Source organism: Notechis scutatus, chromosome 4, assembly GCF_049901735.1.
Source record: "Notechis scutatus isolate UNSWTSFEM ecotype Mainland chromosome 4, rNotScu1.2, whole genome shotgun sequence".
NCBI classification, from domain to species: Eukaryota; Metazoa; Chordata; class Lepidosauria; order Squamata; family Elapidae; genus Notechis; species Notechis scutatus.
The window spans coordinates 147,080,888-147,097,102 of NC_142012.1; the positions used below are offsets into that span (position 1 = coordinate 147,080,888).

General features: G+C 37.6%; 1 protein-coding gene across 8 annotated transcripts in view; it reads right to left on the minus strand.

Annotated features, from left to right (window-relative positions):
* PPM1L (protein phosphatase, Mg2+/Mn2+ dependent 1L) overlaps positions 1 to 16,215 on the minus strand; it is a 191,807-nt gene that overhangs the window by 48,630 nt on the left and 126,962 nt on the right. For 5 of the 8 annotated variants that reach the window (XM_026665862.2, XM_026665843.2, XM_026665835.2 and 2 more), the window contains one exon: positions 12,401 to 12,575. In XM_026665862.2, coding sequence (XP_026521647.1) covers positions 12,401 to 12,575 — 175 coding nt within the window. The remainder of the gene's footprint in view (positions 1 to 12,400; positions 12,576 to 16,215) is intronic. The other 3 variants (XM_087965255.1, XM_087965254.1, XM_087965253.1) reach the window with 1 other exon arrangement.

The window sequence follows — 16,215 nt, forward strand, 5'->3', positions numbered from 1 at the left end:
TGCCAAAGAAGAATCTCTCTAGATTGGGTCACAATCTATAATACCATATTTTGGACATCAAAATGAACTTTCTTGGAAAAAAGGAGTATAATGCCCTCAACTGTTTTGTTCGCAATTGCTTTTATCTTGAAAAAAGCAGAATTTTGAAATGTAGAAGGTCGCTAGATTGTTTATTTATTAGCCACCAAAGTACAAATTAAAGATCTATTATTTACTGCTTGATCACTCAATAAAAATATCCCTTTTAATTTTGTTCTGCGTGAAAACCTCTCTTTGCAATCTTACCTGAAATTATTTATTCAACATCAATTTTGATATAAAAATACATCTAAACTATTTGTCATTTTTAATTCTAGCATTCATACAAAAGTATATATTTGATTGAGTAAAGTTATTTGAGATGTCGTAAGTGGGAAAAAAACAGCTTTTACTAGATATATATAAAAACTCTTCTATCAGTGATTTTCATGTTATTCTAGTAAGATCTTAAATTTAAATTGCATGCAATTCCAGGTAAGGCTGAAGGGTTAGAATGATGCAATGATTTGTGTATATTTTACAAAAGTTCACTTGATAGTTTATAATTTGCAACTATAGGTTCACATGTAGCCACTAAGACATTTTTCTCATGGCTTCTGGAGGTGCCTAAGACAATAAATTTGTAGGCATTTTGCTTTTACAGGTAGGGAACATACATAAACTGTGTTGTAATATAATCTAAGAATACATCTCCCTTTTGAAAAAATAGAAAGAAATCCCAGATGCGCATAATGTGATCTTTCTACTATACAATACAGCCTTTACCATGGTGGCTCTTATTTACCTCCAAATTCTAAATATAATCTTTGGCCACCCACATTTTTCTACTCTTAAAGTTCTTGGTGAGCAAATAGCACTGATAGCTAGCTACAAAAGCTTGGCAAAATTTTATGAGAGAAAATTGAAATCAGAAGAGATAATGAATATTAGAAGGGCAATGTCTGAGAATTGATCTAGTCCAGAAAAAAGAAGATTCGAATGGATGGTAAGGATTCAATCCCAAGTCATACACACAGTATTCAGCAGAGTTATTAACTAATGGTTCATGAGCATATGATTTATGTGAAAGTTACAAACACCCAACAGATTTATAAACCACATAAATTAATTTCAAGTGCATGGATTAAAGAATCACTGAATACTGCATATATAAATACACATTTAATTATAGTAGGAACGAAAGCATCATTGTTAAGTGCTGTACAAACAAACCAGAAGACATCCATGTCCAGGCTGGCATAAAATAGACCCTCCCAAAGGTTATTTTACAGGTGTGGGCATACATGCTGTCATACAAACAATCTGCAAGATCTAAATAAAAGCCCACACAAGTGCTTTTGGACCAGAGCCTGAAGGAGTTTGAAGTAACAGCTAAATGTAACCCTTTCCCAAGCCTGTATGTTCCAAAGATATAGATCTGCAATTCCAAAAAGAAAAAAGCTTCTTAGAAATTCTGAAGTAGTAGATCCCACTTACCAGAAGTTGATGAGAACTTCACCATTTAAGGTACCTTCTCTAAAAGGAAGAACTACAGCTTTCCTTGGTGCTTGTTACTCCACCAGGCATTCTCATCTGCAAAGACTTTCTCCAGTGTTACAGTAGAACCACCACTATAAGCTACCAATTAGATACCATCAATTCCCCCTATAAATGGTTCTCTATGTGTAGCTCCAGTAGCTGGTTGGGTAGGAAATATGTCTGCCAGTCTGAGTAGTCCATGATTCCAGTGCCTATGAAGTACCCGGTGATATAGTTAGTGCTCTGGACAGTCAGGTATTTTAGGCATAATAAAACATGTCATGAGCAGCAGAATAGCAGGACTGTAATTGGGAAATACTCAAATACGTTGGCCACCTAATGAGAAGGAAGAACTCACTGGGGAAGAGACTAATGCTGGGAATGATTGAGGGCAAAAGACGAAGGGAGCGGCAGAAAATGAGGTGGATGGATGAAGTCACTGAAGCAGTCGGTGTGAGCTTAAATGGATTCCGGGGGATGGTAGAGGACAGGAAGAACACTGTCCATGGGGTTGCGATGGATCGGACACGACTTCATGACTAACAACAACAACAATTGGGAAATGGCAGAGTTGGCTCTCTATCATAGTCCATCACCAGAGGTAGCATCTTTAGTCTGCTTGTTGAGGGTAGTCTTGTTCTTATTTTAGAATTCTTCCATTTGGGATTATTTATATTGAAGTGATGTCTCACTAAGCTAGCCTGAACAAACTATGTGGAGGGAAAAAAGCCAGATGTATCAGCGCCAATGTTTTCTGATTCATTTTCCTCTCTATTTGGAGAGTTGGAGTTTATTTTTGTTGAAAACCCTTTGCTAATATCCACTGAGGTGGTGGGATTTGGGAGATGAATTTACTGATCTACAAGGCTGACATCTGAACTTAACGTGTTTTCCACTTTCATTATTTCAACAGTAATCTTACAGTGCTTCATAAATACTGAAGAGATTGATCTCCTTTGTGTATTTATAAAGCCACTATAAGGGGTTATGGCCAACACAATCTTTGCATCAGTCAGAAATATCAGTTATAAAATGCAGTAATTCTAAATCTGGATTTGAATCTTTCAATGGCTGGAGGTAAAGAGGAAAGGCAGAATGAATCTTTTGGAATACATATTTTAGGTAAACTACTGATATTCTAGAACAGCATTTTTTAATGTGCATCCAAAATGAACTAACTCTGCAGTAGAATCCATCTTTGTTTAGAGAAGGCAGATGCAGAGTAACACTCCAGATGAAGAATTAGCATCAGGGAAAAACAACCTATGTATATACAGTATTTATTCCTAAAACTGGTAATTGCTTTAGTTTAGTAAATACAGCCAAATCTACACTAGCAGCTCTGCTAATGACACATTTGATGCATGCATGTTATTTCAGATTCCTAAATATAAAACACAGTTTGAACATGTTTTAATACAATAAAAAGGACTGACTAAACTGGGCAACACTTTTTTAAAAGTTCCTTTTCTGTTTACAAAAACTATTAACTGGTAGTTCCTGTGTTACAGGAGGCATCCTTGCCCATTCTTACATAGATTAGACTGAATCTTCCATCATGAGTTTTGCAAAATATGCATCCAATTGATTGAAACATTCCAATCCTTGCTGAACTGCACTTCTTCAGAGCAGCAGAAGATGCAGGAGTGGTGTTTTGTAGAAGAGCATTAAGGAAGGGAAGATGGGCATTAATATTCTTGTTAGATGGATTTGGTTCTAAAATGCAAAAGAGCAATTTTGTGTACAAATGCTTTTCATGTATAGATCCATAAAAAAGACCTCGAAAAGACCTTGACTATGTATCAGAATGGTCAAACAAATGACAACTTCAAATCTCAACAAATAAATGCTCTGTTTTACATATTGGCAAAAAAAATCAGAAAATAAAATACAAGCTGAATAGTCAAGACCTTGTTGATGATCCAAACTCTGTCAAGGATCTTGGAATACTCATCTCTAATGATCTAAATGCTAGAGCCCACTGTAACTACATAGCCAAAAAGGCATTAAGAGTTGTTAACCTAATCCTGCATAGCTTTTTCTCTGGTAATATCACAATGCTAACTACAGCATACAAAACATTTGCTAGACCAATACTTGAATACAGCTCATCAGTCTGGAACCCACAGTATCTGATATTAATACAATAGAGAAAGTCCAGAAATATTTCACAAGAAGAGTTCTCCACTCCTCTACTCGTTGCAGAATGCCTTATGGCAGGGGTTGCCAACCTTTTGGACCTCAGGGACCACCAAACTCATAATTTTAGATCCCAGGGACCACTAACTGGTTTTGTGGGCTTGGTCTAATTTGTGGATGTGGCTTGGTGGGCATGTGACTGGCTGGGCATGGCTTGTATGTAAATATAAGTATTTATATAAATATTAAATTTTTTATAAAAAGAGCAACTTTTACCCAAAATCAGGCAAAGCAGGCAGGCAGATTGAGTTGCTCACAGAATCACAGATTCATTCAGAAATCTATCTATCTGCCATTGGCTAGCTCAGTCTGTCACATAAAATTTGCTTGCAAGCAAACTCATAAAATTTGCTAACAAGCAAACTCACAAAATTAACTCAAAACACACCATGTATGTAAATATTGAAATTTTTATTTAAAAAAAGAGCAACTTTTACCCAAAATCAGGCAAAGCAGGCAGATTGAGTTGCTCAAAGAATCATTCAGTGATCCATCTATCTGCCATCGGCTAGCTCAGTCTCTCAAATTTGCTTGCTGTGAGTCTACACTGAATTTGCTTGCAAGCAAACTTTCAGTCCTAAGGGAGGTTTGGCTGCGCTTAGCTAGAAAGAAAGAAATCCAAGCATTTCCTGCTTCCTAGTTAATCTAAATCTCCCGGCACAGCAGAAGAGATGATGGTCGGAAAAAGGAAAAACAGCAACTTAGCAGACAAATTTTCCGGGTAAGGAGTGAGTGGGTGGGGAGGGTTCCTGCAGGCCATGTGGGCTGAGCAGCCTTGTGTTTCTGCACAGCCTGGATTAATTGCTTTGGGGGGGGTGCTCTGGGAGTGAGATTTCTCTGCAGCCCACCAAAATTTTCTCACGGCCCACCAAAATTTTCTCACGGCCCACCATTGGGCTGCGGCCCACCGGTTGGCGACCGCTGCCTTATGGCATCAGACTTGAAATTCTAGACCTAGAAAACCTAGACCTACACCACTTTTGGTCCGATCTAAGTATAGTATATAAAATCATACATTGCAATGTCCTACCTGTCAATGAATACTTCAGCTTCAACCATAACAATACAAGAGCACACAATAGATACAAACTCATGGTTAACCATACCAAACTTGATTGCAGGAAAAAACGACTTCAGCAACAGAGTGGTCAATGTCTGGAGTACTCTACCTGACTGGAGTACTCCAATGTCTAGAGTACTCTTCCCCAAACCCCAAAAACTTTAACCTTAGACTGTCTACTATTGACCTCACCCCTTTCCTAAGAGGTCTGTAGGGGGCGTGCATAAGCGCACCAATGTGCCTACCGTCCCTGTCCTATTGTTTCTTTTATTTTTCTTATTTGTATCCATGTATTCATAACTATGTTTATACTTATACCTATTATCTTGTAAGCCAGGGGTCCCCAACCGCCGGTCCGCGGACCGTACCGGGCGGAACAAGCCTTACCGGGCCGCTGGTTGCTGGGCGCCGCCATCTTTTTGGTAAAGCGCTTCTGGTGAGCTTTTCCGGGTAGAAAGCTCACCGGAAGCGCTGTTTCGTCATAAAGATGGCGGCGCTAGCGCTCGGTGAGCTTTTCCGGGTAGAAAGCCATTTCTACCCGAAAAAGCTCACTGGAAGCGCTGGCGCCGCCATCTTTTGACGAAACAGCGCCCGGTGACATCACCGGAAGCGCCTTTTCGTCATAAAAGATGGCGGCGCCAGTTGACGCCGGTACCGGGCCGCGGCACCCAGCTGATGCCGGAACCGGGCGCGGCGTCGAAAAGGTTGGGGATCCCTGTTGTAAGCAATTGACAAATCAAATAAAATAAAAAAATAAAATAAATCTAAAAGATGCTATGTGTATTCAATTTTCCTCTTGTGTTTCTGCATGGCTAATTGTGGTATGCCTGGGAGTTAAAAGAGAGAGGATGGATGGATGGATGGATGGATGGACGGATGGAAGAACTCAGCAGATCCTAGAGAACTTCTAGTAGAGATGAGTAAAACCCCAGTCTGTTGAATTCATGACAGAAGATATTCCATGTGTAGCTGCCTCATTACTTCTATCTCTAAACTTGTTCATGCGTATCTCCTTTTGGCTATGTGAACATATCTAGAATCTTCAAAATACCAATGAGACAAAGTTCCCTAATGCAGTCATTGATTTAATCTTGAGCAGCATCCAAAAGTTGTAAGCTTCTTTTCTTTCATATGTGACTGTAAATTACAGCTTAGCATTATGCACACAACTTGTGTGCACTCATGAACTTTCCAGGGTAACCACAAAGTGAAAGAAAACATCCATTTCCATTTTTAAAGTAGGAATGGAGTGAACAAAAGATCCATTCACATACAATAATAGTATCCTGAGGATGAGCTCTATTTTATTGTTTATGCATGAATCCATGGATACTTGACTTTGATTGCTTCACTTGATTGCTGTTCTTCCCTCCTAGGTCAAATTATCTTGAGAATGCCATTTGCAAAATGACAGGATTTAAGCATTATGTGATGATTTGAATCCGTCTGTTATTTTGGCCTGGAAAGCTTGCTTATTTATAAATCTTGTCAACACACATGCCTATTTTTAGTGAAGCTCATTTTACTAGATGGCTTTCATGTATTTTTTTATTAATGGAAAAGATTTTCAAGGAGAATTGTCAAGAATGTAGAGGGTATTAAATATATGGTATGGCTGTACAGCCAAATTAATAAACATAAATGCATTATATAAAATGCTAGCTATAAATGATAGAAGAGAAATGTAACCTAAATAAAGTTATTCTATCATGAGGTTGAATTTTAATGAGTTAGGACTAATCTATATTATTTATATTATATGATACAGCTGCATGTTGTCCACAACGGTGATCAAAATATCTGAAATTCAACTCTATTGACATTTCCTTCAAAAAAACTTATGATTTTGTAATACAACTATGGGTATTATTAAAATAACCTTCTATAATAGATGAACATTTTTCTTATGGACTTGAACTGCATATAGTTTTTGAATGCTAGATCTTAAACTGTATTTCCAAAAGTAAGTGGTCATGAGTTCAAACCAAAACTAATCTCTCTCTCTCTCTCTCTCTCTCTCTCTCTCTCTCTCTCTCTCTCTTCCTCCCTCCCTCTCTCTCACACACACACACCTTTCAAAATCAATTAATTCTGCTCAAGTAATCTTTTCAAATCACGTATTTAGTAAAACTGTACAGAATAAAGTTCCTACTTTGTGTTCTTACTCAACCAAGGAAAAAGGACACTAGTAGGTGAGCAGATTCTTAAGTGGCTTAGTGGAAACTGCTTGGCAGAATAAACATAGAGTTTTCTGACTACGTTAATATTTGGTTGTGTAACTTTCTCTTTTCATGACCAAGGACATGCAGTGGAGAAAACAGCAAATGAATGTAAAGTCTTAAAAGTCAGGACATACTGAAAAAGGTAGCATGGTTTTTAAGATCTCTTTATTATTGTCATTTTTTGAACTTTATTGCTACCATTTGTATTATCACGTTCACATTTCAATCTAATAATTTTCAGTCAATGATTGATTCTAAGGACCTAGGTAATTGCTGGCACGTGTGGAGATGTGGGTGCTGAGTCAGTGAGCCAACTCCTTGAACCAGGGAGGCTGTGGTAGACCCTGTGTCAGAAAGACACACTTTGAAGAACCTCGTGGTGGGAAATAAGATGTGTTTTTCCATGAACAGCAGATTCACATGTCATATCACATTAGGAAACCCCTTTGGTTCCAAAATACTTTGCTTTAAGATACATGCTGGTGGTTGCAATCATAATTGGGAAAATGGTATTTAAAGGCAACTTGTGATTAAAATGTAATCTATGATTTGGTCCTTATTAAAGTCTGAACTTTACACAATGTGTGAAATGACATCATTATGAGAAAGCTAGAAGACAGAAATGCCACTCTGTGTAAGTTGTCTAATCCCACTGACTTCTACAACAGTTACCCAAAAAGTTTGGAGAGCAAAACAGGGGAAGTTCAGGTTTGTTGGGGAAAATTGTGCACAGATGCAACCAGTTGGTGAGAACAAAAAGGAAAGGAACAGTGTGTTTGTTTGTGTGTTTTGGATAGATAAATGGTCCCCCATTCCACAATTTCTCATGGAACACCACCAATTTCTTCCTTAACTCTAAGTTTCCATGGAACACAATCTAAAAAAAATCTAGATTAGAAACTCTCTCAGAGTAGTCTACTCTAATATTTAACAGTGAAGCAACTATTTTAGGGAGCATATCAGTGGTGGGGTTCAAAAATTTTTACTACCAGTTCTGTGGGCATGGCTTGGTGGGCATGGCAGGGAAAGGATAGTGTAAAATCTCCAGTCAGAGGTGGTATTTGCCGGTTCTCCGAACTACTGAAAATTTTTGCTACCGTTTCTCCATAACTGGTCAGAACCTGCTGGATACCACCTCTGGAGCATATACCATGAACAAAAAGCAATGGCTCCTAGTTATTTCCCTCTATAGAAAGCCAAGGTTATGTTTACTGTTTGGCCTCCTAATTTGTCAGCTGCATCAAGGGCACTAGAAAAGGCCATCCTACCACATACACTGTTAGATTCGATTCATCTGCCAGTTGGATTTTATATATGGCAAAACAAAGTAATATGTAGCAAAATAGTTCATATTGCCTTATTTTTCTACTTTCTTCTGGCAAAAACAAAACCTGGTCCCTGGGAATCATCTGCTAATCTTGACATGTTGTTGTATAACTTGAAAATCAAATCTGCAATCTGCATCTGGAATCAAATCTAACTATTTACCAACTTCGATTTTTGGTCAAATATAGCTATTTCCTACAATAGCAGTTTTGCATCCACGTATCCTCATGAGAACTACGTTGCAACACTCTTAAGTTTCTAAAGTTTTTGAAGCAAAAAAAACCCGACCAGTTTGCAAGACTTTAATGCTACCGTTGCAGGCCATGTACGTGGTACTCTGCACAGCATAACAGATCCCTCACAGACGAGATTTTTGACTGGGACTTAATAGAACTCCAGCTGCTTGTGATTATAAATGTTAAGTATTTCAGAGGCAGCCAAAAGATGTGCACTTTTACCACCCTGCTGATGCGAATGGAAAGAGTTAGGCTGTCACCTGAAAGAGCTATAATTTGCTCTATTTTAAAACAACGGCATCTCCTGCCCATCCTCAGTTGTCTATCTATTCACAACCCAGGTAGATCTGAAACCAGTTTGACCTTCTCATTAAAATGAAGGGTGTTGATAAAGCACTGGAATCTATCATGACAGGAGGAAATGTTACTTTGGAATTGATGTGAAGCTTAATGATAGGGGGGTTTCAAATCATGAACATCTGCTGCAATTATTATTATCATTATTATTTTAAAACACACACTTCTTTGCACAGCAGTCGCAATCAAGCCCTGCTTCAGAACAGGTAGCACCATTAAAGCTAAACAAGAGATTTGATTAGAATGCCAAGTCTGTCACTCAGCCTCATTATAGATATAAATACAGGACTTCCACTCATAGTATATATACACCGTTCTAATGATGTTTTTTTAAGTGCACCAGATAAATATATTTTTGTGTTTATCTTACAGTTGGTCTTCACTCATATTTGATTGCTTTACTTCAGCATTAAAATCTACCTATGTAGGAAAAAAAATGTTTGACAAGTTTTGCACAAACAAATATTTCTGAGTGAAGGTAAAAACATTCCTTCCCATTTTTAAATGTCATTCTTCATAACATAACAAATCTATAATTTTCCTTCTTCAGTCTAACATTCTTTTTTTAAAAAAATCTTTAACATATCTTTAACAGATTAACAGAGTTGGAAGGGGCTTAGATCATCTAGTCCAACCCCCCCCCCTCCGCCCAAGCAGGAGACTCCACACCATTTCTGACAATAGTGGTCCAATCTCTTCTTGAAAGCCTCCAGTGATGAAGCTCCCACAACTTCTGAAGGCAAGCTGATAGTTGATTGGTTGATTGTTCTGTCAGAAAATTTGTCCTTATTTCTAGGTTGAATCTCTCCTTGATCAGTTTCCATTCGTTGTTCCTTGCCTGGCCTACAGGTGCTTTAGAACAGTGGTCGCCAACTGGTGGGCCGCAAGAAAATTTTGGTGGGCCGCAAAGAAATGTCACTCCCAGAGCACCCCCCAAAGCAATTAATCCAGGCTGCATAGTAACACAAGGCTGCGCCGCCCACATGGCCCGCGGGAACCCTCCTCGCTCACTCACTGCTTACCTGGAAAACTTGCCTGCTAAATAGCTATTTTTCCTTTTTTTCCCCGACCATCAGCTGTTCTGCTGTGCCGGGAGATTTAGATTAGCTAGGAAGAAGGAAATGGTTGGATTTCTTGCTTTCTAGCTGGTTTTTAGATCTTCGGCTCTGCTCCTAAGCACAGCTGAACCTCCCTTAGGACTGAAATTTCTATTATTCAGTGCAGACTCACTGCAAGCAAATTTTATATGACAGACTGAGCTAGCCAATGGCAGATAGATAGATCAATGAATGATTCTGTGAGCAACTCAATCTGCCTGCCTGCTTTGCCTAATTTTGGGTAAAAGTTGCTCTTTTTTATAAAAAAAATCAATATTTATATCAATATTTATAATATTTACATACAAGCCATGCCCAGCCAGTCACATGACCACCAAGCCACACCCACAAATTAGGCCACACCCACAGAAATGGTTATTGGTCCCTGGAATTTAAAATTATGACTTTGGTGGTCCCTGAGGTCCAAAAGATTGGAGACCCCTGCTTTAGAAAATAGCTTGAGCCCTTCCTCTCTGTGACAGCCCCTCAAATATTGGAACACTGCTATCATGTCTCCCCTGGTCCTTCTCTTCATTAGACTACCCATGCCCAGTTCCTGTAACCGTTCTTCATATTCAAAACAGAGGAGTAGGTAAAGGGACTCACATTGCATGCAAATTAAAAAAAAAAGGTTTCTTGTTATTTCTTGTTTCTTTTTATTATCCAAACAAAAAATGGATGGTTTTTTTGTATCAAAACTTGAAAAACTTGTGGATATAGCTGGTGCTACCTGAATGACCACTTGTTTGGTGACCATTTGAAGTTGCAATGGTGCTGAATGACTGGGAGTTATAAATAATCCTCACATTTATGGCTCTGGTGGCATTCCATGGTCATGTGATCACTATTTGTGACCTTCACTTCCAGCTTCTGCTAAGTAAAGACAATGGAAAGCTGGCAGTAAGTCACAAGTCATAGTCACGTGAGGCCTCTTAATAACACACATGATCCCCGCTTAATGACAGCAATTAGAACTGCTGTTGCTAAGTGGTGCAGTCACATGGTTTTTCATCTTACAATTGTATCACTTAACAACGGAGTTTCCAGTCCCAATTAGCGGTGTTGAATGAGAAATTCCTGTATCATTACTGAGCTGACATAATAATTTGTAGATGCAAGAATGTTGTTGTAGAACATAGCATACTTGAGTGGTACTAAAAATTATATGGGGAAAATGTGAGGGGAAAATAAGAATGCTAGTTTTGTGTATACCTTTCCTTAGCATTTTTATCTCCCTCATCATGTCCAGAATGAACTCCTGTCATGGAAGGAATTCTATAGAAGATACTGTAGATTGTATAGTACAGAATCCAGTTTCCCCAGCTGGAAGAAGCAAATATGGTTTGTAAGATTAGAAAGGTATAAAGAAATGTTGTGAATAATATATAAACACAATTTCCTATTTTATCCCTTTTTTTATCCCCTAAACAATTTCAGGACTGGAAACAAAAAATAGGACGATGAACTGAGCATGTAAAGTTGTCAGTATATTTGAAATTCTGAAACATGCTATGAGTATTCACACAAAATGTCTGCCACAAATTGTATGAACAATCATCATAAAGACAAATACTGAGAAGCAAAACAAGATGGCTGCTTCCTGCCATCCCCTCAAATTTCTCAGGATCTTAGCTGCCATCTTACATTATGCTTCTCTTTTTTTCTGGGTGGGGTACAAAATATTTCAGTATGGCATTACTAAGAAAACAGATACTAAAAATACTATTGTGCATTTAGTTTGGGGCATGCAATTTTCTCATTGTTTTATATTTTTAAAAATCCAAAAATTCAAGTGGGCAAATAATCTCATAATCATCCACAGAGAATACTGTGGTGACTAATGAAGCAAAATCTCTTCAGAATAAATTAATATGAATTCTGACTATGCAGCATATATTGTACCAAATTAGCATATCCTTTTCAGGGTTGACTGAAGGAATTGACATTACAGGAAATGATCAAGATTTGGTTAAAGGAAACAAGTAGAAAAGGTGGAGAATTCTACTGAAATCGCTATTTTTCTGCAATATGAAAAAATAATACTAATGATGCTAATGATGTGAAGAGTCAACCGCCTTTTTAAAAAGGAAGTATACTATTTAGTTCAGCATTCTATCTGCTTGGCTGAATATGCCAACTAATGCTTGGCCTGGAGAATGTCAAAGTAATATAAAACATAGATACATTAATGTAATAATGCTTCTGTTATATGAGAGTAATACAGAAAGGAGCATATCATAATGCATCATTAAATAGCTGGTTTCAAAGAATACCTAGGTAAAAATACCTGCTACGTGGAACTGAGCCACAAAACTGTGGCCACACTTAAATTGTCAACCAACATACCTGCCTCATCATAGGATACAGTCAATTTTTCCAGCATTTCTCGGTCGATTGAGAGAATTTGTTGCTCCAGGATGGTTTGATAGGATAGTACACTGTTCTCCTTATCTTTCTCATAATCCTGAAGATGTTGCTTTAGGACTTCTGGTAAGCGGGACTTCACATATTCTGCTGCTGACTACAGAGAAGAAAGAGGGGAGAAAGAAACCAAAGTTGACTTTTATGTGCCATATTACTTTTTGTGCCATGTATACGTATACATAAAATAAGAGGTAGTTTTAGGATTTTAGCAGACATGAAATACAAGAATTTAAAAAGTGCAACCTATATAACCACAGCCCATCTTAGAGATATTTCTAGGCATCCTCTTCAGGTTATTCTTGACTTCTTTCATTTGTCAGATTGAGAAGTCAGGTCTTCACAAAGTCTAAAATATACTGAAGTAACTCCCAACATTGAAACTTTCTATTTTATCAACACAAAAGAGTTTCAGGAAAAAAGGGGGCTATAGTAAATGTGGGTCTTTCTGGAAGGTAAGGCATTCTTGGAATGTCAGAAAAGATGCCAAGATACATCAAGAGAAATGGACACAAGAACATTTTTCACTTAAGACTTTTCAAATGAGAATGTGCACATCAGCACACGCAACAGAGAAAAGCATTCACAAAACTACATATCACTGGAAAAAAAGGACATGCAAATATCACAAAGGAAAACTGTACAAAAAATAGGAATAATTTCATGTATCTTTTCCAGACAGTTTATCAATTATGGAACCAAATTATCGACAACTTTTAAAGACAAAATTTTAAAAAAGGGAAACAGAATCTGCCATTCCTCAACAGATTATGACAATTGGCCAACTGAGAGACATCCAAGGCACCAAATCACTCCTGCTACTCAAAGGAGTCATGCCAATTTTTTAAAAAAGATCTTTGATCTTGGTGACCATGCCATTTAAGAAGAACTTAAATAAAGTTGTCAGAATGAATGACATCTGTAAAGTTTCTTCTCCATGGGTTAAATACTGAGGTGGATCCAACTGCGCTGTTTTCAATTTACTGCTGGTGTTTTAGCAAAGCTGATTAGTTTTTGAACTAATTAAGCATGTCATATCACTCTGCTTTCTAACCTTTAAAAGCCCAGTTCTGAGGACTAATTCTTGCAATGCTGTGCTGCAGCTTGCAAGACCATGGGGGTAACAACGTTTAATTTTCAGAAAAACTCCAGAAGAGGTATGACAACTGTGCTGCTTATACTATTAGTCTACATTCTCTGAGAAGACATGCTGCTATGGCAGATGGAAAGGGAAATAAAACACTGCAGGCGTCCAAAGCAACTTTTACTATATATTTTTATTATATATTATACCAGTAGAATTATAATATAAATATTACTATGTTTACTATATATTTAGCTGTATTCTTCCTAGCAATAGAAGACGTTAGTTTAGTTTTCATTATAATTGTTGCCCCCTGAAACAAGCATTATGCCACATGTTACTCTACTTTTACATTGATAACAATTTTTACATCTTTGGATCTGTTGTGAAGAATGAAAAATGGACATATGCTTCCTAGTCAACTCAAATAAGTTCCTTGCCTACTTGTGATAAAGGCTTCACAGTTAATGACTTGGTATGCTTCTAAAGCACTTACTTGGTAAGGCAGTACTGTACCTCAAGGTGTACATGCTGCCACCATACCTCTTGACTGAAGTAATGGACCAATTAAGAAGGTACTCAGTGAGAAATAATTCAATATAACATTTAGATTAATTTCTCAATGTCCAAAATGCATGAAATGTTATATATGAGATCTCACAAGAAAATGTTTCCTGTAATCCAAAGATAGCTGAGTTAGCCCAAGCTATCACTAAAGCTGTATTCAATTTGTCTAGGGTCAGGCTAGGCTATTTGTAACAAAATTATTTCCAGAAATACAATAGCCTGCAATGTAACACAATAAATTTAATACAAGATTTTTAAAAAGTCATTAATTTCTAGCAATGGAAGAAAGAAGATAGACTACATCGCTCATTTTATATGAACAATTTTATAACATACAGAGCCAGTTGGGTCTAGTGGTTAAGGCACTGGGCTAGAAAGCAGAAGATTTTAAGTTCAAGTTCTGCCTTAGCCATTAAAGTCAGCTGGGTGACCTTGGGCCATTCACTCTCTCTCAGCCCAACCCAAGACCACAACTACAACCATCACAGAGTTGTGGAGAAAATAGAAGGGGGGAAAGTATTGTATGTGTTCACTGCCTTGAGTTATTGGTAGAAATAATAAAGGTGGGATACAAATAAATAAGTAAGTAATAACAATCTTTACCAACCTGGTGTTCTCCTTAGGTGTTGTGAACTAAATCCCCAACCCACATCATTTCCTATATCTTCTGGGAAGCCACAAGATAATTTCTGAGTCTGTAACTTTTAAATTGTGGTCTAGGACCTAAACAATTCACAATTATGCAAAGGTGGAAAGCCTCTTTAAAGCTTCAGGTGGCAGTAGAATGTATAGACTTCTAATTTCTAGCCAGTTGGTTTCATGGTGGTTAAGGCACCACACTAGAAATTAGAAGTCTACCAGAGGTCTCCAACCTTGGCAACTTTAAGACTTGTGAACTTCAACTCCCAGAATTCTCCAGCCAGCATGCTGGCTGGAGAATTCTGGGAGTTGAAGTCCACAAGTCTTAAAGTTGCCAAGGTTGGAGACCTCTGGTCTATACGTTCTACTGCCACCTGTGGCTTTAAAGTTAACTGGGTGACTTTAGGCCAGTCACTTTCTCTGAGGGGTGTGCTTAGGCAAAATAGGAGAAGGAAAGAGTATTAGTTATGTACACCATCTCAAGTTATTTAAAAAAAACAATAAAGGTGGGTAAAAACAAACAAACAAAATTGAAAAATGCTTGAGACTAGGATACATTATTTATATATAAAAGCTTGGATCCAGGATAGGTTTCTTCAATGGAAGGAATGCTGAATTATCTCCAACATCTATAAAGTTTAAACATCTAAGCAATGAAAAAGATCATTCCTTAATGGAATTAAGATTATGCTGGATTGATGAAACATTGTGCCAATGATACTTCAAGACCTCAATATATCAAAAGAGAGACATCGTCTGTTCAAACTAAAAGGATGTCATTTACATCATTTACTCTATTAGTGTAATTATGTCTAGACTGGTTTGAATATTCTTTATTCTGTCTACTATTTGGAAAGAAGGCATTGGCACAAATTTTGTCCACTGAATTTTAAGTCCATTTCATTAAGGCTTGTTGAAGCAAGTCATTGCTGTAATAATAATATTCTTACTACTACCTTATGACTATGTTAGTATGGCACAGTATTAAAGAGAGCATTCTCCCCAAACCCAGTCAACAGCGGAATTCATCAGGGCTACTTTTAACCCTAAACAGCCAGGCTTGTGCTAGCTTCAACTAATCTTCTTCAATCAGTTTAGAAAAATAAGAGAGAGTTGACTTCTCTTTCTGCTGCTGGAAATGATGGAGTGTTGTGAACAACTCTGCAAAAACAGAAGGAAAAAAAGAGGGCTATATATATTTTCTTGACCTATTCATTAAAGCCATGACCTGAACATGGTAGTGCCTCAGTCACTTTGGTCATGGTTGAGTTTTCTAGTATGATTTCTAGTAGGAAAACTAGTTTGGTCTACTGGTTAAGGTTAAGACTAGAAACCAGGAAACTGAGTTCTAGTCCTGCCTTAGGCATAAAAGCTAGTTGGATGACCTTGACCCAATCACTCTCTCTCAGCCTAACCCACCTCCAAGGGTGGTGGTGGTTGGAAAAATAGG